General features: G+C 48.4%; 1 protein-coding gene across 1 annotated transcript in view; it reads left to right on the top strand.

Annotated features, from left to right (window-relative positions):
• Positions 1-20,039, top strand: part of COL27A1 (collagen type XXVII alpha 1 chain) — a 123,700-nt gene that overhangs the window by 95,840 nt on the left and 7,821 nt on the right. The window contains exons 38-49 of the mRNA XM_065737606.1: positions 8,171-8,224; positions 8,556-8,663; positions 9,906-9,959; positions 10,110-10,163; positions 14,538-14,594; positions 14,754-14,807; positions 15,483-15,536; positions 16,569-16,622; positions 18,151-18,204; positions 18,289-18,396; positions 18,764-18,871; positions 19,891-19,998. Coding sequence (XP_065593678.1) covers positions 8,171-8,224; positions 8,556-8,663; positions 9,906-9,959; positions 10,110-10,163; positions 14,538-14,594; positions 14,754-14,807; positions 15,483-15,536; positions 16,569-16,622; positions 18,151-18,204; positions 18,289-18,396; positions 18,764-18,871; positions 19,891-19,998 — 867 coding nt within the window. The remainder of the gene's footprint in view (positions 1-8,170; positions 8,225-8,555; positions 8,664-9,905; positions 9,960-10,109; positions 10,164-14,537; positions 14,595-14,753; positions 14,808-15,482; positions 15,537-16,568; positions 16,623-18,150; positions 18,205-18,288; positions 18,397-18,763; positions 18,872-19,890; positions 19,999-20,039) is intronic.

Raw genomic sequence — 20,039 nt, 5'->3', positions numbered from 1 at the left:
GAGGTTGCAGCCAGCAGTGCAGACCGCCCCACCGCTGGCTGCACGAAGGGCCCAGGCCAGTTGGCAGGAGGCAGGCAGTGGGTTTCCAGCTGCTCCGTGGCTGCGTGCTGTGGTTTTCATAATGTGCTGGTTGTCATACAAGGCAGACATCTGATAGCAAGGTTTTTACAGTTCCAGGAAAGCAATTGGAGAGCCTGTAGGTAATGAAATGCAACATGCTCTGAAACAAGAAAATCCCTCATTGTTCAGCAGAATTGGGAGCTGAGCTTTTTTCTTTTTCCACTTCCTTTTTAACCTGAAATTCTATCTGCAGTGTCATTCAAGCCATGTCAGGACGCAGAGAGCTTCGAGCCAAATGCTCCAGTGGTAAAAATGGCCATAAACAATTACATCAGAGCAGATCTGGCTGCGTGTGCTGCATGGTGCAGATGTGCACCAGCAAACCAGAGGAGCTCCAAGGGCTGGTAAATCCCTTTGCTCGGGTGTGACACGGTCAGAGTTATTTTGTTTGCTGCCCCAGAAGGTTGAGTGACAGAGCTAGACCAGGGTGGAGATCTGAGAAGGCTTTTTGAGACAACTCAAAGTGCTTTGGAAAGGGCAAAGCCACCCTCCAGCTGAGGAGTGCTGGGAACGTGCATGGCTCTTGGCTGCAGCCCTGTGGCCTCTGCCATGTCACTCCTCATGCACAGTCCTGGGTGGTGCCCTGAGGACAGCATCCGTCCCATCTGCTTACACGTGTTCTTCTTGTTCCTTCATCATCTACAACCTAAAATCCTGAAGTGGAAGGAAGATGTGCTGTTCAGGATGGACCTTCAGCCCTGAGCTCGCATTTTCACTCCAGAAACACCGCCCTGCGGACACAGCTGAAATGGGACTGGTTTCTGAGCTGGGCAGAAGTTACTTCTCATCCAACACACTGTGCCAGTACAAAGCAGTCCAAACACCACTTGCAGCAGAATTTGTCCCAGAGTGGTTTTGTGCTCTTTGTTCTTTTCTGTTTCCTGCCACCGAAAGCACAATTCAAAGATTTTCTACAACAAAGCGCCTTGCTCTGCTGTCACAGAGTGCAGCCATGCACTGTGAACATGAGCTGAGCCACAGCTGGCAGCACCATGGCACTGACATGGCACTCAGCTTTCTGAAAATGCTGAGTCCTTGAGTCACTTCTGGCTTCAATCTTGGTTGTCCATGCAGGAAGCTGTGGGGTTTTTCTGATCATGTGCTGAGCTGTTGTTTCCTGGAAAAGCTGAGGTTTGTGCACTGGTCCATGGAGCCCCTACTGGAAGAAGCTCCTTAAACTGGAGGACATGGGGTTGTATTTGGCCAAGCTGAAAGGAATGGAAAACACAGATCTTGGTGTGCCAGCACTGGTAACAGCAAGCTCCTTGCACCATTCATCTAGGAAACAAGTGTTATTCCTCACACAGCCCTTGAATAGTGTGTTAGCAGCAGAGGCACAAAGCAGTGGAGATGGCTCATGGTCTTGCAGGAGGCAGGAGAGCAGAGTCTCCAGCCCCATCCCTATGCCCCGGGCACAGTGCAGGCTGTGTTTGCCCATGGGCTAAATGACACACAAGTGTCATTACTCCTGTAGACAAACATCCAGCAAAGCCATAAGCAGGTATTTATCTTGCATCAAAAATCAAAGAGGCTGCTTTGGAATGAAGTCAGATGTGCTTAAGCCCTTTGCCCTGAACAGGGCAAGAGCAAGGGTCAGTGAAGAGCTGCCCCCAGGTTCTCCTCTCCTTCCAGGAGCAGTGCTGCAATCCCAGGGCAGCACTGCCCTCATCTGCAGTCCTTCCTTTGCTCTAGTAACAGCTGCTTCTCTACGGGCCCCAAGTTCATTTTCTTCTCTGGAAGTCTGAACGTCCCATTCGATGGAGAGGTACATGCTGGATTTTGCTGTTGGGGAGATGTATAGCTTGTTTCTTCATTACCTTTGTCTGCTATTCCAGTGCTGTGGCTGAGCCCACCCAAATGTCCCAAGCCCCCCAGAGCATGCCATGGCCATCCTGCATCCCATCAGTGCTGGATGCGCGCTGGTCGGCGCTGCATGGCCTCTGCCACTTGGGAAGGAGGCTGCTCCCAGCTGGTCCTCATTTAGAGTTAATAGGAGTTGAAATGAGCCAGAATTTGAAATAAATCCCATTGACTTGGCTCGGTTTCTTTCCTGACTCAGACGAAGGAGACGCGCTTCTTGTGCAGTTACTCCATGATTCCCCTCCTTATTGCGAGAGAGGATTTCATTCCCCTCCTCTTCCACAACCCCAGGGCGTTTGTGTCCTTCAGGAGGAGGATGTTAACCCCTGTTGTTTGAGGAAGGAAAAAGTGACCCGAGTAGTGCTCATTGGCATAAATAGGAGTTATACTGCCCAAATGCTCTCCCTGTTGCTTCCTTCCCAGTTGTCAGCTTCCAAAAGTGGCCGATTCTTCTGGGTGTTTTGGTGACATCTTTTCTGAGAGCTTCCCAGCTCAGTGGTTGAGGGCTTGCACTTCTCCTGCACATCCCACCCATCCATCAAGCCACCTTTGGCAGCATCTTTATCTTGTGCACTGCCTTAGGGATGAGGAAATAGAGGAAAAAAGGGGAAAAAAGGTTCTCTCCAGAGACAACAAATGACAGCCAGTTCAGAGCTATCAACCTAAACCAGTGCAGCTTAGAGTGCTGCTCTGCACATAATCCTCTTTGCTGCCCTATGCTATGGCTGCTTGGAAAAGAGTGAGTCAAAGAGATGTTCTCATCCGCAAAACCAAAAGTTGAATATTTCAGAACAGCATCTGCATGCAGATGAGGACTTGCTCTAAAGCAGGGAGGTTGGGATACAAGGCTCTTGTTTGCTTTTCATATTCTAAGTTGAGGAACTCAGCTGAAAAAAAAGGTCATGGTGATGCTCGGAGTAGTTTATCCATCCGAGGTCTTCTTGTAGGGTTTCCCTGTCTCGCTTTCTCTTTGAAGTCAACCAGCCAGCTGACTTGTGCTCACCACTCAGATTTCCACATGCAGACCAAGGGCCCATGGCTTCCCAGTGCTCCCAGCAAAGCCCTCTGAACCTTACAATACAATCAGGTCTTTCTTCTCAAGAACAGTTGAGTCTCTTCTTTCCCCATACCCATTCAGGAGCTGCTTCTGTGATTCCTCTGCTTCCAAACTACAGCTAGGCAGAGAGATTAGGAAATGTGTTTCTTATAAATCCAAAACATTTATGTCTTCAAATGCCCGGCCTCAATAATCCCACTAATTTCCTGAGTGCTTGTGAACTGTCCTATACGGGGGAGGCTTCTCTCAATCAAAGTTTATTAAGTAGAGGTTCTCATATGGAGACATTGCTGAGCAGTAGGAAATGATATGGGGCTTTTTCATTTCCCTTTAAATGAACTGGCTGGCTGGGCCTTGAACAATATGGGCACGGTCATCCTATGTTTCATGCTTACTACCTTTATCGCTTTAGCTTTTCTGCCCTTCCTGCTTTTAGTGCCTCCAATTATCACTGTTTTTCCCATCACCATTGGCACTTTCTCCTCTTTACTCACTGGCTGTGTTCTGGTTCCTCTATTTCTTCCTGCCTCACATTTAGTAGGGAGGAGTGACCTCACACCTCCACTTACTGACACCCAAAACACCTGGAAACATTCTGCACAACAGCATCAAGTAGTCCTGAACCTGTCCGAGATGGCATTTTGGAAGGTGCCTCCCCAGGTGCTGTGCACACCTCCAGTTGTGGTCTACAAAAATAAAAATGGAAAGCTGCCCTCTGAAGAGCCAAGAGCCACAGTTCTCCTTGGGTCCAACCAGGCTGGTGAGTCCTGTCATGAAGATGGCTTCCTGAGATCTGGTGTGTATGTGCAGAGCATCACGAAGCATTGGGGAAGTTGGGTCTGCAGCAGAACCCCGCTTGGCTCCGTCCAGAGTATATCTCTCTGCAGTTCATTCAACTTCCTTATTTTGTTTTTCTCCATGCTGTTGTCGTAACATAGATTTCAAGTGTTGACGCCTTGAGAATTTAAAGCTGGACTGTGCATCTGTTTGCTCACATTAACATTGCACTGTGAGAGAGATCCGACGTCGCTGCCAAGGCCATCAGCAGCCCAAAGCCTCTTTATTTTTTTCCTTAAAAGCTCATCAATTTGCAGTGAAAATTTAATCATTCTGCTTCAGCCACTGGAAATCTTCTAATGCTGTATTACAAGATCTTAAAGAACTGGGTCCTCACTCAAGCTGGCAATGGAATTTTGCTCCCCTGGGATATTTTAGCACACCTCAAGGCTTGTGAACTTGTACAAACTGCTGCTTTCTGCTGTCCCCGGACACTAATACCATTATCTTCGGAAGGCATTCGCATGCTTCTCTAATGAGGAGTGCAGTACACAAAATCAACATTTAAAAATAGACTTGCTCATGGAAGAGGCCTGGAAGGAAGATTTGTGTGCACAACAAAATATCTACAAACCCCAAAAATAAAAGTGTCGAGTGTTTAGCGCCTTGGCACACTAACCCAGCCGATCTGCATCTAGCAACAAGAACCTGGAATGAATCATTCTGATGTATAGGTTTCCCTGCATCTTCCACCCCTCACTGCTGAGGGCAGTGGGAAGCCTGGAAGCTTCACAGTGCAGTGAAATAGGCACCCAAAGGTGACAGATCCCTGAGGGACTATGGAGACCCTGCGCAAATGGGGGAACGTGCTCTGAACAAGTCCTGTCCTACTGAATTTGATTTATCAGTGTTGGGTTTTTTTCCCTCTTCTGGCCCCAGTTTTTCCATTCCTGGACAGATGAATCAGAAGAATGGGAAAAAGGGAAATGTGACCTTTTTTGAAGGAGACCAAATGGTTGCTGGGCTGGCCATTGCCTGTGTGTCCCTGCCATGTGTCAGCACGGTGATTTCCTGGAGCTGTGTGAACCACAACATGTGTGCCCTGTCCAGGACTGCAACAAACATCCACCGCATCTGGAACAACACAAGGAGAGATACCACCTCTCTGGGAACCCCAGGCAAACGTTGAGCTGTCTCTACGTTCGTCTGGGCTACATTCCTGCGCAGTTGGAGAAAGCACATCCAAGAAAATCAGCCCTATGGTAGGCTTCCCACTCACCAGCAGAGCTCCTCTGGCCAGAGTCCTAGAAAGCAGTGCTGGTGGAGCACAGAAATATCCCTAGCTGATAGAGCTTGCTCCATTTGAGGAGGTGACTGATGCTACAGGATCCAAGCCACGTTTCTGCTGCCAGTGTTGCCAGCGTGGTTGGACACATTTATTTATATCGGCAACACTTTTAACAAGAGCTAACTCGGTGAGCAAGCCCCAGGGGATGATTTCTGGTTGACCACAAGTGACAGCTGAGCTCATGGCTATTGCTGACCAGAGGCAGAGGTGCTGCCAAGATTTCATCCCCAGCCATAAAGAAGAAGCACACCCCAACTGGAGGACTCAGAAGAGCATTCTGGAGGCAGTGAATGTCCCTGCTCGGTGAGATCAGTGTAGCATCAGGGGAAAGCCAGCACAGGGAGTTTATCAGAGCCCATACCTGTGCTGAGACCCCGCCAACATGGAAAGGTGATCTGGAAGAAGCAGGGACAGCAAGACCCTGTCTGAATACTGTGCAGTCTTCTGTGGATCTAGTTTATTGTTGTACACAGGATTTTGGGTGCTGAAGATGGGATTCATTCTGTTTTTTCCTCTCTCCCTGTATCTGCACTTCATGATCCAAGCACAAAGTTGAATGCAGATTTTAGGAGCAATGTGGATGTATTGTCTCTTAGAAGAAAGAGTGAAGGCCCAAACCTGCCTTCCCAAAAGGCAAAGACATTCCAGGTGCAGGGCAGAAGCAAATTTCAGTCACTGCTTCCACAGATGCAGGTGTGGGGACCAGGCTGTACATACAACCCCTCCAATGTGGCTGTGGGATCCCAATGACTTCCTACAGGAATGAAGGGGTCCATCTGCCCTGCTCATTTTTAAGAGGTGCATCTAATTCACTCATGGCTGCTTGCATTTTTTTTTCAAATGTAACACTCCCTAATCCTGGGGAGGCAAGTACAGGTAACACAAAAGTCTTCGATTCAAGAGCTTTTGCAGCGCAGTGATTCAGGAACATGTCTCAGTGTGCAGAATTATTCTGCTGAAGAAGGTTGGCAGGAACAGATTTAGCTTAAAATGGTCTCTCTCCAGTTCACAAGAAATATCCACCGCCTGTACTTCCAAAAGATCTCAGTGCACAATCCAGGAAGATTGATGAAAAAAAAAAAAGAAATGTGGTGCGACTAATGAGAAATCTCCATTGCATTGTTGTTCTTCACGTCTTGTTTTGTCAGTGATGCACCTACTCACCCTCCGAATTTTCATTAGGCATCGTAGTACTGATGCAGAGCAGGTCTGCTGTGCAATGACATATACATACCTAATATATGTGATATCCAATACATATCTGACATACCCAATGAGGTATACATGGGGAAGTTGGGTGCCTGGTTCTGTGTCCCGTGTCAGGTTGGCTGTAGAGTGGACTAGGGGTGGCCCAGTTGGATGCTGCCATTGGTGATGATGTCTGTGCTCCTGACACAAGTGTACATCACGTGGGTTAGTTGCAATTCATCACCTGTGGGAAACTGATTGCAAAAGTGCCCTCTTGGAAAGCAGCAGCACAGAAATAGCTAACAAAGGCCCGAGCAAAATGAAAGAGACAGGAGAACAGGACCTGTGGGGTCCTCACAGGGTCCCGTCCTTTGTGAAGCTCTGGTGGTGTTGGCAAGGTGTGCACTTGAAGTGTTTGACTTTCAGAAAGTGGAGCTATTCCCTCTGGGGAGGTGAAGGAGTGACACTGTTCTTCAGGGCTATTAGAAGCCTGAATTGCTCCTTTGTGTTAAGAGCAGGCACTTAGGAGGCCCATGTTTCAGATCTGAGTGGAAACCCTCAGACATGGCCCCCTTTATAAGTTGCTTTTGTTCACCTGAGAGACCAATAGCTCTCTGTGACAGAGTGAACACGATACCTTCTTACCCGACCCTGCAGAGGGAGAGATGCTGCACTGGTGTGTAGATGCTGTTGAAAAGTTCATCACAATTGCCAAAAAATAGGAGTTATTTTCTTCAGCGGTGCTTTTTGCTTGATTCAGTCAAATCCAAAATATGTTGTCTGCCTTGCAGCCAGCAGAGCCAAACACTGAAAAAATAAATTCCCTGGGCTCCCTGAGGAGAGTGTGCTAAACTTAGTGCTTGCCACAGCTCATTTCATCTGGCAGGGTCTGCTGCATGGAGGCACCCGTGTAGGTGCACAGAGCAGGCCAGCATCTCTCAGCACAGTGGCTCCCACTTGAAGTTTTCCATCCCAGCCTATTCCTAGACAAGATCAGGATATTGTGATTTCTATGTGCTGTCTGTTGCAATAATAATAGCATAGAAGCAGAACTTTTCCATAGTGATCAAAAAGTTGTGTTTGACAGCTAGATAGACAATGAAACCACTGTCTGTTTTTGCAGAGGGAAGATAAAGAATTGCTTTTGAAGCAGTACTTTCACTGCCATCATTCTAGAGCCATATCCAGAGTACTGACATCCAGTTCACTGCATTGGTTGATGGGGAGCAGCACAGCCCTGTGAGCAGTGGCACACAGATGGCCACTGTGCTCACGGATCAGAGGAAAAGTTGTGTAGGGTCAGAAGAAATGTGTTTCCCACCTTCCCTCATCCTGTAGCAGTGTCTGGGCAGGTTCCATTTTTCAGTTCAGTGAGTACTAACTTCAAGGAACTCTACTGAGATTCCTCTTTTGCATCTCCAAGGACAGATGTATGGTGGTGGGTTTCCATCACCTGCAGGTCCTTGGCACGTGACCAGAAGATGAAAAACATCACCTTTCAGCAATGTTTTCAGTCCCTGGGCAGAGAGATCTTTCCTCCTCTGAGCCATGAGGTTTCTTTCTCATCCACATGATGAATCAGCTCAAGAACAAGCTTGGCCATACTCCTGCTGTAGTACCTGGGGATTGTGTCTTTGCCTGCATGGCTGCCTGCCCTCCCTGTTGGCTCCCTTGGGAGTAGGGCAGGATGGGTGAGGATGCTGTCACAGTTGTGTGCAGCAGCAAAGTGAACAGAGTGCAGGTTGGGATAGGAATTATTTGCTTCCTCATTCTAACAGCTGGTTTTGGTTTTTTGGTTTTGTTTTGTTTTGCTCTCCTAGGGACCAGAAGGGAAACCAGGAAAACAGGGAGAAAAGGGCAAGCCTGGCCAGAAGGTAAGAACATCTGACACTGATAACAGTTCCTCCTCTGGATCCCACTTTCTTTGCTCATCTTTGATCATAGAATCATAGAATGGTGTGGGTTAGAAGGGACCTTAAGGATCATTTAGTTGCAAGCCCCCTGCCATGAACAGAAGACCAACCACCACCAGATCAGGTTGCCAAGGACCCCATCCAGCCTGGCCTTGAGCACCTCCAAAGATGGGGCATCCACAACTCCTCTGGATGTGCCGGGGTCTTACCACCCTCACAGTGGTGCCTCCCCATTTTTGTATTTGTAGAAGCTGTTTTTTCTTGTGATAACCTCTGTGCTTTCATTCTGCAGGGCAGCAAAGGGTACCAGGGGCAGCTTGGCGAGACAGGAGCTCCAGGGAAGGAGGGGCCGAAGGGGAACCAAGGCCCTAAAGGATCCCGAGGTACCCTGGGACCTATGGTGAGAAGAGCTCTGCAAATGGTTGAACACAACACCAGAAATGTGGCTAGCTGTGCTGGGCATGGGCCCGCGTGGAGCTGAGAGCCCAACAGATCAGAGGGAGTGAAATGATTGTAGATGGTTAAATAGACCAAAAGAGCATAACTCTTGCACTGAGCAGCAGAGGTGGTGATGGCAACAGTGCCCCATAACCCCAACTCATGCTGCATCATGGTGGTTCTGCACAATTCCCCAGACGGGCTGAAATACTGGGGATTTTTTCCTGTGAACAGAGTGATCTGACAGCTATTTTTTGCTAGGATCTTTCCCTTTGAGACCGCACACTCACGGTAAGAGCCTCTTCCAAGTCAAACTGTGCTGTTAGAAGGAACTCAGCCTTGGATTTCTGCCTTGTTTCTACACCCACTCTTGATCTACTTATCTAGAATAATTGCAACAAGAGGAAATACAGCATGGGAAAGGGTTCGAGTTGGGGCTGAAAGTGAGGTTTTCAGCAGCAGTAGTATGACAGAGAGGGAAGAGAGTTAATTTACATGAGACAAATAATTACTTCATTATGCAGCCATAAGTAACTAGAACCTCACGTATTGCTGGCTGTTGAGGAAACTTTTTTGCACTTTGTTGTGTTGAACTTAGTGAAAGATCAGGAGTTATTTATGAACGAGGAATGCCGGTGATGTTTCAGAACAGTAGCAATGAATGATGGAATAAGGGTTCTGCTGATAGTGTTTTCCTGCATCAGAAATTATGGCCTCCCCATATGTCCTCCCTTCGTGCTCGCTGGCAACGTCTCCATGGATTATTTCACAGCAAGTAGAGCAATGTCTGAGCAGCAATGCATTGGACAGAGCACGTCCTGCTGCCTGTCTTGAGGAAAGGGTTTTCTTCCACACTAAATGGGTTTATCTGGAAAGTTTGCACTTCATTTCAATCTGATGATCTGGCTGAAATCCTTTTGAGCAGATTGATAGAGATGCAACAAAGAGCTGTTGCAATGCCCTCATCACAACCCAGAAAACTCCCTTCCTGCCCTCAGAACCCGCACCAAAAGGTTTCTTCCCTGCAGTTCAGGATTAGGTTATGCGTGGGAATGGTCTCACTGATGGACTTCCTTGCACAGTGCTAATCTGGATATAAAGATATCCAAGAGTGCAGATGAAGAATTCACACTGAGTGCATCCTGTCCGTGTGGGTAATGCCTGCAGGCTGCTCTCATGGTGCTTCCTGTGCTTGCCTCTGCAGGGTGCTCCAGGAAGGATGGGTGCTCAGGGGGATCCTGGCTTGAAGGGTTACCAGGTGAGGGCTTTATTTTCATCCTCTATCTCCTAGCATTTCTTAGCTGTAACAAAAGTACTGCTCCAGCATGTGGCTATGTCAGAAATCCAGGCAGGACTTTGGCTCAGACAGCTCCTTCCTGTCTCCTCATTCATTGTCTGCTCTCCGCAGGGACACATGGGACCACCAGGGCCAATTGGACCACCGGGGCCAAAGGGTGAGAAGGTAAGGCAGCAGAGCAGCTCCGCACTGCAGCATCAGCACCAAAACTCAGCCCCTGGAGGCCTGCACAGCCTGGGGAAGGCCAGGGCATCCTGCAGCAAAAAAACACGTGCCAGTGTTGTTCTTGAAAGAGGGTCTTGTCCTAGCCATCTTCAGCACTAGATTTCCTGTATCTCAAAGCTTGCATGCATTTGAGTTACCACCATCCTTAGCCCACCAGTGCTACCACCAGCCGAGGAGGTTATCAAAGCAGAGCTGTTCTCCATCACCCTTGCCCCTTGTTCCTCCTCCCTGCTGTGACTCAGCCCAGCTGCAGCGAGGGGCTCACCGAGGGGTGCTGGGCTGACTCAGAGCTCTCTCTCCACACCGGCTTTCCCCTTGCTCTTTTTTTCCCCCTTCTGCTGAGTCAGCACAGCAGTAACCAGTTCAGGCTGGAGCAGTGACTCACCCGTAATGGTTTCCTGTCGGCGGGGCTGGATGCTGTGCTCCCAGGCCAACCCAGCTGGCGTTGCCACGCGCAGTGCCTCTGGAGCCCCTCACGTGCTGCAGTAGCAGCAGCAATGCTCCTTCCCCCATTGCAGGCAGGGAGGTGGTGGGGATTGGGAACGGTCAGTGCCGGGGTCCCAGGGAAATGGAAAGATGTACAAATTCATTTTGCTCATTTTCCACCTCCCCAGCACCACAGCTGAGAGCTTTCGCGTGCGATTGCAGATGGACGTGTGTGAGGAGCAGCTTTGCTGCTTGCAAAAGGAGTCTGTGAGACTCAGAGATCCCAAGGGCACATCTCTGCCGGGCCCCTGCGTGCACTGTGTCCGTGTCAGGACACCCTGCTCGCACTGCTGTGCCTGCAGACTCCTCTTGCTGGTGTCCAGGAGGCGATGTGGCAGGGCGAGCTGTTGTGCTCCACTAACACATATCCCATGCCTCAGAAATTTTGCTTCAGGCACAAGCACATGCTTCTTTTTCTCTCGTTTCCTGCTGCTTCATCCACATCTCCGTCACTGCCTTGCTGGATTTCTACCTCCAGCCCCTCTCATGCTGCTCTCCCCAGTGGGCCAGCACTGAATGGTAGCCAACTACAGCACAGGGTGATGTAAGGGCTCACAGCCAAGCACGTTGTCCAGCAGACATACTGGCCAGAGGCTTCTCACAGCCCCACCACTGATGCTTGAGCATCCTGAAGAAGTTAAGAGCTGTGACTACCAAAATTACAGTCACCATTGGCTTTAGAGCAGGAAGAGTAAGAGATGTGCAGATGCATGTCTCTGTTGTTTAATTTTTGACTACTGCTTTCTTTTCTTGATCTCTCCACATTTAAATTTGCCATCTTGAAAGCCATCATCCCAAACATGGGATTTGTATTATTATCGTTATCATGGATCTTGTCAGAGCTCAGCAACAGCATGTAACAGCTTATCCAAGAATGATTAAACAAACTCTAATTGTAAGTTTCCAATCTGAAGCCTGGCAGGGACTCCAAAGCATCCAATGCATCCTGCTGAGAGCAGTCAGAGCTATTTGTGGCCACTGCTATCCAAATCTCACCCCATCCCTGCAGGATGGTGTGGCTGCAGGCTGCCAGCTGCAGCCAAGCCAGGAGAGCCCGGTGCCACCTGCTCAGCTCAGCACCATCTCCTGCACCTCCCAGCTGCTCCACAAAGCTTGCATCTGTAAGTTTTCTTACCCATCCTCCCTTCTTATCTCCTGAGGCTGATCCCAGCCTAAGGACAGATTCCTTCCCTCTGGACATCTGTTAGCTCGCACAAGCATCCAAATGTTATAATGGCAGCCTGAATCGAAGAACAGGAGCAGAAATGAAAATAGGACCGTGGCTGTTCTGTGAGCTTTAAACTATGCTTTAAATGTAGCTTTGGTGAAGAAGGAGGATATGGGATGGTGGGGAAGGTCTTCACTTTTCCAGAGCAGAAAATGGGGTGGAGAGAAACACTGTTGTGAATGCAGCTCCGTTGTGCCATCCCAGCCAGCTACCAGGCCACATTTAATACATGTACAGCTCCTCAAAGAGGCCTTGCTCTGAGCAGACGCCTGCACTTGGCAGCTACTTAAAGCAGTCCAGATGGGATCCTTTTAAAAATTACAAACTGGCGTATCTCACTTTGGGACAGGAGCCAACAATAACAAGCCTTCCCTTCTTCTCCATGCATTTTCCATTTGTATCCCAACATGTTTACTTTGCTGCCCTTTACTCTAACTTTTTTTCACTGCGACTTTCCAAAGAATTAGTGCAGATCTTTCATCTCCCTCTTGAGCAGCTGAGGCATCAGGAAGTCCTGGAGGAGCGCCGTCTCGCAGCCCTCGAGCTGACCACTGCTGCAGGATTTTCTCTGAAGACAAAGGACAAAGTGACCATTTGACTGAAGGGGACACAGAACTGCTGCTCAGAATTTGGGGAGACAGTCTGCAAGTTGGACTCCCCAGAACTGGGAGCCTTCCTTGAGTTCATCACGCCCCATCTCAGCTCTGTGTGGCAAGGTGTTCACGTCTTCCTGGTGCCAACACTTCTGTACTGCAACATGTCTGCTGGGATTTGTTTATTTTTAATGAGACTTGAGAAATGGTGTCTTTGTCTCCCCTCTCTCCTGCACTCTTTTGATAGTGGCTAGAAGGTGAACTGGTTGCCAGATCTTCTGCCAAATTCCCCCAGCAAGTTCATTAGCTCTGGAAACTGTTGGCAGAGCCCCTTAGGCATTGTTTTTCTTTTTCTCTATTCTACCCCCAAATCTCTCCATCCATATTGCTCAGTGCTATATTTTCAAGCCATCCTGGCATGGTTTCTCCCCACATATTTCATTTACCAACATACCTCCAAGAAGACAAGTTCACCACCCACGTCATGATCTCTTATGGCCATGCATGACAGCAACCTGCAAGTTACTGGCAGCACTCATCCAACAAATTTGGAACGAGTCCCTGACATCACTGAGAGAGATGTACTGAGCTCTTTGCTATCTGTTGGGATTAACTGCAAGAGATTTTGCCAAACCTCGAGTCTCATTCTACCAAGCTGCAAAGTTCAGGTCTGGTGCTTAGCTCCATGAGAAGTCAGAGTGGGTCAGCATGTCTCAGGAGTGGTATTGCCCTGGTTCCATTTCCTAAAGAAAATGAGCTTTGGTGTCGCTACCAAAGAGCTCTCTCCCTGCTGGTTATTTACTGCTCCACTTGTGTTACTACCAAACCTCATGTATAAGCAAAGCACCCAAGCACCTCCCAGAGAAATTCCCACTGAGAAATTTCACAGGTATCCTTACCATCAGCAGCTCCAATGCCAGCAGAAGAGGAGAGCAGTGGAGAGAAAATCAAAGGGAGTCGTAAATACACCAGAAAGGGTGATCCATCTGCTGAGGATTGCAGAAGCCCAGAGAAAACACAGCTCTGCATAGCTATGTAGACTTGAGCACTGAAGGTGCCAGGAGCACACTGCACAGTGCAAACACAGCAGATCCACAGTGCCAGAATCCCCCAGCCCTCCTCTCTCCAGGAGCTGCACATCAAAGGAGCTGCTAGACAAGCTCGTCCTAAGGAGCCCGAGTGCCAGAGACACAGTGATAGGGAGCAGCCAAGAACCAGAGGAGCTGGAACATAGCTGTCTTCTATGGGGAGCAAAGAAACAGCCATGTCTGAGCTAAACTCCAGAGAAAATAGAACACAATGACCCCAAGTGACTTACACAATTGAATTTTGAAATACAGTGTCTGCATGGAGACCATTGAGGGATCTCTCAGTGGATATTTTTAAGGGAGCATGGTAATCTGCCAGGCCAACCATGAGCTCTGGGCTCCTGCTGGGGAGCATCCCATCAATGAGCAGAGATGTGTTGAGTGTGTCAGGGATGGACCCTCTCACCTCCGTGAAGGTCAGAGAAGATCATAAAATCCCACAGTGGGGCCACTGAGCCAGGAGCCCAACCAGACCACCCCTGTTCCCATGGCAGCCCCGGCTGCACTCAGTGAGAGTGGAGAAGTGCTTGATTAAAGAGTTTGGTTTGACTGCTGGCAATAAAATTCAGAGGCAGAGAACTATTTCCCATGTTTTCCTAATTATGTGCTTCTTGCTTAGTTTTAGGAATTGTTGAATATAAGTCTTTGTACCTGTTTCCTTGGGGAGGATGGTTAGACCGGGCAGAAACAACCACCAGAGAAATCAGGAAAGAAATGTGAACAGTCATCGTGCTAGAGGATGTAAAACAAAATAATAACAATTTTGACATTGTGTGGATGAAAATTATGATGTTGTTAGTAAAACCAACACAGACTTTGAGTTAGGAGCCCATGAGATGAGAAAACTGGATCATGTCTAGACAGAAACATCTGCCATATCAGATGCAGTTTGTATTAATTACAGGGTTTTTACACACAGGGAGAACAAGGTGATGACGGGAAGGTGGAAGGCCCACAGGGACCACCAGGAGACAGAGTAAGATGTTCAATCCCTTCCCTAATCAATGCTGGTCTGCCTTTTGCCAGGGGATGAGCTGAGTTGTTTCCTTACTTGTACAATATACTTAAGCCATCAGGATCCTGCAGGTAGCAGTACTTTTCTCATTTAACTTACATCTTTGTTGTGTTGTTGTAGGGTCCCATTGGTGACAGGGGAGATCGAGGGGAGCCCGGAGACCCTGGTTATCCTGTGAGTCGTGTTCCCAGTATGTGGTTCACAAATGATTGTCTTGGGGAGGTTTGTGGTTATCATGGAAATACCCTGGAGAAAATGTGTACGAGATAGGTCATGTAACGTTGCACAAAACTCAAGGCTGATGTCCCAATGGCTGCAGACTGCTTCACAGGAAGATCTCCATTATCTTCCATATTTTGAAGCTTCCAAAACCTTGACAGGATTTCTCTCAAAAGCAAAACCAAAGCTGTGAATGATTCCCTTTTTGTTGGACATAATTGGTGTTGGTCTGAAAAGGCTCTCTGGGCTGTTCCACCTCCATTCAAAACCCAGTTGCTCTAACTGGTCAGAACAACCCTTTGCAGGAGCACACGGAAGAGTTTAAACCCATCAGAGCAGCGGTGTTGCTGCCATATTTGGTAGGACAGCAGTGTCCAACTGTTGACTTAAACTGATGCTGTGTGTATTAGAAGGTATTCCTTCCTGCTTACATGGTGACCAGCAATTCCTCTGAGCTACTTCTTTCCAATGCATATCCACAGTAGCATGTACACTACCCCTAAGCTTCAACATTCGTGTATTAGCAGAATGCAGATATATTTATCTTACCATGCTGCATCTGTTTGTTCATCATTGCCACAGAAACAACTAAGGACAAAGAAATGTTCCCTCTCTTGTTTTTTATTTAAGGGTCAAGAAGGACTCGATGGAGAAAGAGGAAAACCTGGACAGCAAGGCTTACCTGTAAGAAATGCTGCTTTATTGTAAGCTACCCAGTGTCACATGCATGTGAAAAGCAGGTGCAGAAAGGTAGAAGGGCTGCAGGAGGGAATGTGTGCTGAGCTGTGACATGCACGTGTGCACTTCCATAACCCATGACTCTGGAACAGTTTGAGTCATGCGTTGAGGCCAAAATATAGCTGATAGAACAGGGGGCCTACATCTGGAACTGTAATTGTGAACAGTCCAGGAGGGACATGAAAGCTTAGGAGATGAACGGTGTGATGCTGGGAGGGTCTGCTTGGGAATGGCGCGTTTGGGGAGAGCTTCTCCAGTGTGGGACTATCTCATTCTTCCTGCATGGCATTTCCTCTCAGACCAATGCGTTATGAAAGAGTAAATTAATTTAAGGGAAGGGTTTTTTGTGTTTTTTTTTTTATTATTCTTTTCCCCTAATACTTCTTTGGCATTAATCCATAAAGTGCCCAATACAAATGCACACACAGAAATCCGGAAGGACGGAAGTAGGGATGGAAGGATGTGAGGTGGGGGACGGAGACCTGTGTGGTGGGGAATTGCTTCACTTCTCCATCAGTCGTTCCCTGATGTCTGACATCCAGGCCAAACCAAGGAAAGGGCTGCAGCATGCAGAGGAGAGGTAGCACCAACATGGGGATGTGCTCTCCGTATGAAGCACTCGTTCTGCACGTAGCTCGTGCGGGGCCTTTCCCAGACCAGGCTCCATCCTCCTCACTTCCCTGCATGGTTTTCCAGGCGCGATCTGGAATTTAGCGAACCGTTTCCCCAAACACGAGCACCACCCAAGTGAGGGGGTAGTGCTGCTTCTCCTCCAGTTGATACCCTGCTAAATGCTCTCTGGAGACAATTCCTTGCTCTCTTTCCCCCAGGAGGCCTGTCTGAGCACAGGCTGTTCCCGTGAATTGTTTCCATACGGTCAGTGCTGTTGGGGCACAAAAAAATGCTGTTCTTTCTGCTTCGTGCAAGATATTGCCAGAAGAGAATTTCAAGCAGATTTTTCATGCTTATGTTTTGTAGGGGGATCCTGGACCACCAGGCCAGCCAGGAGCAAAGGGATCCAAAGGTGATGTGGTAGGTTTCAGCAGGGTGGATCTGTAGCATCCCAAGTTTGAAGAAAATGTCTGATTAAGAGAACTCTAATGTGTTGTTTGTTTGTTTTTTTCCTAGTATGTGTGACTTGGCCTAAGGTCTCTACCTTGAAAGGTTGTGGGGAACCTAGTGGGAGGGCTGTAAATATGTATGGAAGTGTCCAACCCCAATGGCTGGTTGGCTTTATGGAGCTGGAGTGGTCCAAGGCAATAGCAGCTTCAGTGTGAAAAGTGAATCTGGGGCAAGTCTTGAGTCACTGCCATAGCTGTGTCTCTTTCCCATTACCATGCATGTGCTGCCACAGCTACAGCTTGCTCGCCCACCCCTATGGAGATCTGAGCCAGACAAGTTCCTTCGCTTGAACCATAAACTTTTCTGGTTTGAAACTTTCCAGATTTGGAGTCCATGTAGTTCTTCTCTTTATTAGAAGAGTCCCTGTAACTTCTTGCCCTTACTGAGCAAGAAAACACAACACACAGCTCCTTTGAGGTTCAGTGTGGTACCTACTCTGACTTCCACATCTGGTTGTAATGACAGTGTGCTAATTGTTCTCACAGATAGGGCCTTTATTTGCTAAAACGTAAGTATGTGACCTCAATATTCATCAAATTCCTGCTCCCTCATGGCAGATATCAGGATTTTTAATCTGACCCCGCTGGGATAATGGCAGATCATCTGTAGTAGGTGTTCTTGGCAAGGAGTGCACCAGCTGATGAGATTAATGAACTCTACCCAGCGATGGATGATCTGGAGCTACCTTTGGGTGTAATGGATAGCAGAGGAAGTACCCTCAGGAGCATTTATTTCATGTTGCTCCACAAATGGAGAAACAGTGCACAGAAAACGCAGTGCTTCAATTTAAAAGTGCTTTAATGCATTACCTGACTTAAGAGAGTCCTAGTGAAAGTGGTGAGGCTGAGTTTTCCATTCATTCCACAGAAATTAATCCATTTTACAGCTAATGACCCTCAGGAGTATTTCTTCTACGTCTTTATTCACAAAGCAGCACTGCGAATTTTAGACACAAGATCCCCTTTTCATTTCCATTAACTCTCCTTAACAGAGGGAGCTACTTAGGAACGAAGCACTCTCGCTGGGTGCCCTGCAGAACACTTGCCAGTGCCGTGGGTCTGTGCTGTGCTTCAATGAACTGACAGAGGACACAGGTTTTGAGCATCTTGTTCTAATGTTTGCCAGTGCACTGAGTCCTCCCTTGAGTTCATCCTGCTTTATTTGTCCTCATCTGCTCTGTATTAGGAAAAATGTAGGTCCTTGCCTTCTAGCTATTCATTCCTGCCCTAGAACTCTCAAGACATACGAAGAATCACTTGTAATAAAACCAAATAGCAGTTCATTCCCCAATGCTGGAGCAACTGACTTTATAAATCTCCTTTTTATAAAACTCTTTCCAACCATTATCCAAAAGCACACCCTGAAGTTGGGCGCCCAAGTGGAGCTGTGCTGGAACTGCTGCAACTTTAGATGTCTTTCTTTCTTTCTTTCTTTGCAGGGTCAAAAAGGAAAGCAAGGAGCACGGGGCAGTACAGGGAGCAGAGGCTCACCGGTAGGTAAAAAAAAATCCATTTTCTGCCCAAAAAATGCTGTCTAGGAGCTCCATGTGACTGAAAATCCATCTTTGTGATTTTAGGGCACCCTTGGGCTACCTGGTCCTCGAGGAGTGGTGGGAAGACAGGGCCAAGAGGGTGCCCCTGGGGTGGATGGAGTGCCTGGGAAGGACGGCGTGCCTGGGGTGCTGGTGAGTTTGCAGTTGTGACCTCATAGCATTAACAGCAAGTCCAACTCAAGAGCTGCAAAACCAAAAAGTAACGTAGGAGAAACAGATGTAGTCCAGCTACACATGTCCCGATTTCCATATACCCAGAGTGGATCATATGCTGCTGCTCATATCTCATTTTGCCTTCGCATGGCGAAGTCTGTAAACAAACCAATGCCTCTGCTCTGACAAACAGCTCCTTGCATGCACGAATCTGCCAGTCCACCCACGCCTAGATGCATGCTTGCTGGCTGAGAGCAGGATCATGCCACTCCTCCGTGCCCCTAGAAGACTTGCAGACGTGGAGAGAGCACTTTGGTTCATAAGCTCTCCTGGGTTTCTTTTCCAGGGAGAGCAGGGAGATGATGGGGAAGAAGGAGTAACTGGGATGGCAGGCAAAAGGGGGAACCCCGGTGTACCAGGACTGCCCGGGGCACAGGGACCACCAGGATTCAAGGTGAGTTTCTGACTCAAGATACTGCTCTGAGCAATGCAGTCTGTGGGCCTGGTGCCCCTAGAGCTTGGATTCACCAAAGTCTGCCATCTTTCACTTAGCTGGAGGCTCAGCAGGTCTTTCTCTTTCCATCCACCCACTTAAGTCCACATCAGCTGAGCGTCCCAGCAGCCTTCCTTCCACTGTCAAAGTTCTCTCAGCTCAGGAGCTTACAAATATCTGTACCCACACTGTGAACACCTTAGCTCCTTTCATTAGAAACCTAGATAAAGAAATGTGACCTTAGAGAAGCTCCAATGGAACAGCTGCAGCCTGCTTGTAGGAGATCCATGATGGACGTTGGAGCATGGATGTCCTCCAACCACTGTCTTGCAAAGCCTGAGTGGTGCAGGAAAACAGTGCAGCTTGTTTCTATCATGTATTTACCATGCAGGAATTGCTGGAACCACTGTGGCTTGGGCATGGCTTTTAGGTGGATGCAGGGAAAAGCTGCTTTAGTGGCAGTGGGGTTTCTTACTGGTCCTTGCCCTGGTCCAGGTGGGCCACAAGATTTAACCATTCCAGCAGCAATTCAGCCATTTGCAAAAGGAGGCTGTAATTAGGAAGACTCCAGCTGGGTTTGGAGAGGCTGTCAGGTCCGATTCAATCTATGCCTCCCGTAGCACATCGCTCTTAAACTGTCACTTGCTGCCCTCCAGCTGCCTTGGGTAGAATAACAGGCTGCTTCCTGAAGTGTCCACAGAGACCCTTGTGTTAGTTGTGCCACACTCACCCCTTTGGCTGTGGGGAGGTTGGTTGCCCCTTGTCCTCCTGCTCAACCACCCTGGGCACCCACTGCCTTTGCTGCCATGCCACGTCCTGCACTCATCTGCCCCAGCAGACCTGAGGCATCTCACGACGAAGCCGCGTTCCTTGTCATGATGTGCCACTACTTCCCATCTTTCCATCTATGGCTATTTCAGCTGAACGTTGTTATATATAGCTCCTGTCCTTTGGAATTGCTTGAATCCTGTTATTTTTAGGGTGAAAGAGGATTGCCTGGACAGACTGGCCAAACAGGGAAACGAGGATCACCAGGAGGAATGGGCCTCCCAGGGAGCCCTGGCGATCCGGGACCCAAAGGGCAGCCGGTGAGTAGCACCTGGCAGGGTCCCCTAAGCAGCCTGCGTTC

This window comes from Cyrtonyx montezumae, unplaced genomic scaffold (genome assembly GCF_038088225.1).
Source record: "Cyrtonyx montezumae isolate F1298 unplaced genomic scaffold, pur_monq_1.0 scaffold_20, whole genome shotgun sequence".
Classification (NCBI taxonomy): domain Eukaryota; kingdom Metazoa; phylum Chordata; class Aves; order Galliformes; family Odontophoridae; genus Cyrtonyx; species Cyrtonyx montezumae.
Note: the sequence above shows the minus strand (reverse complement) of the source record. Positions and strands in the feature narration are given on the sequence as shown.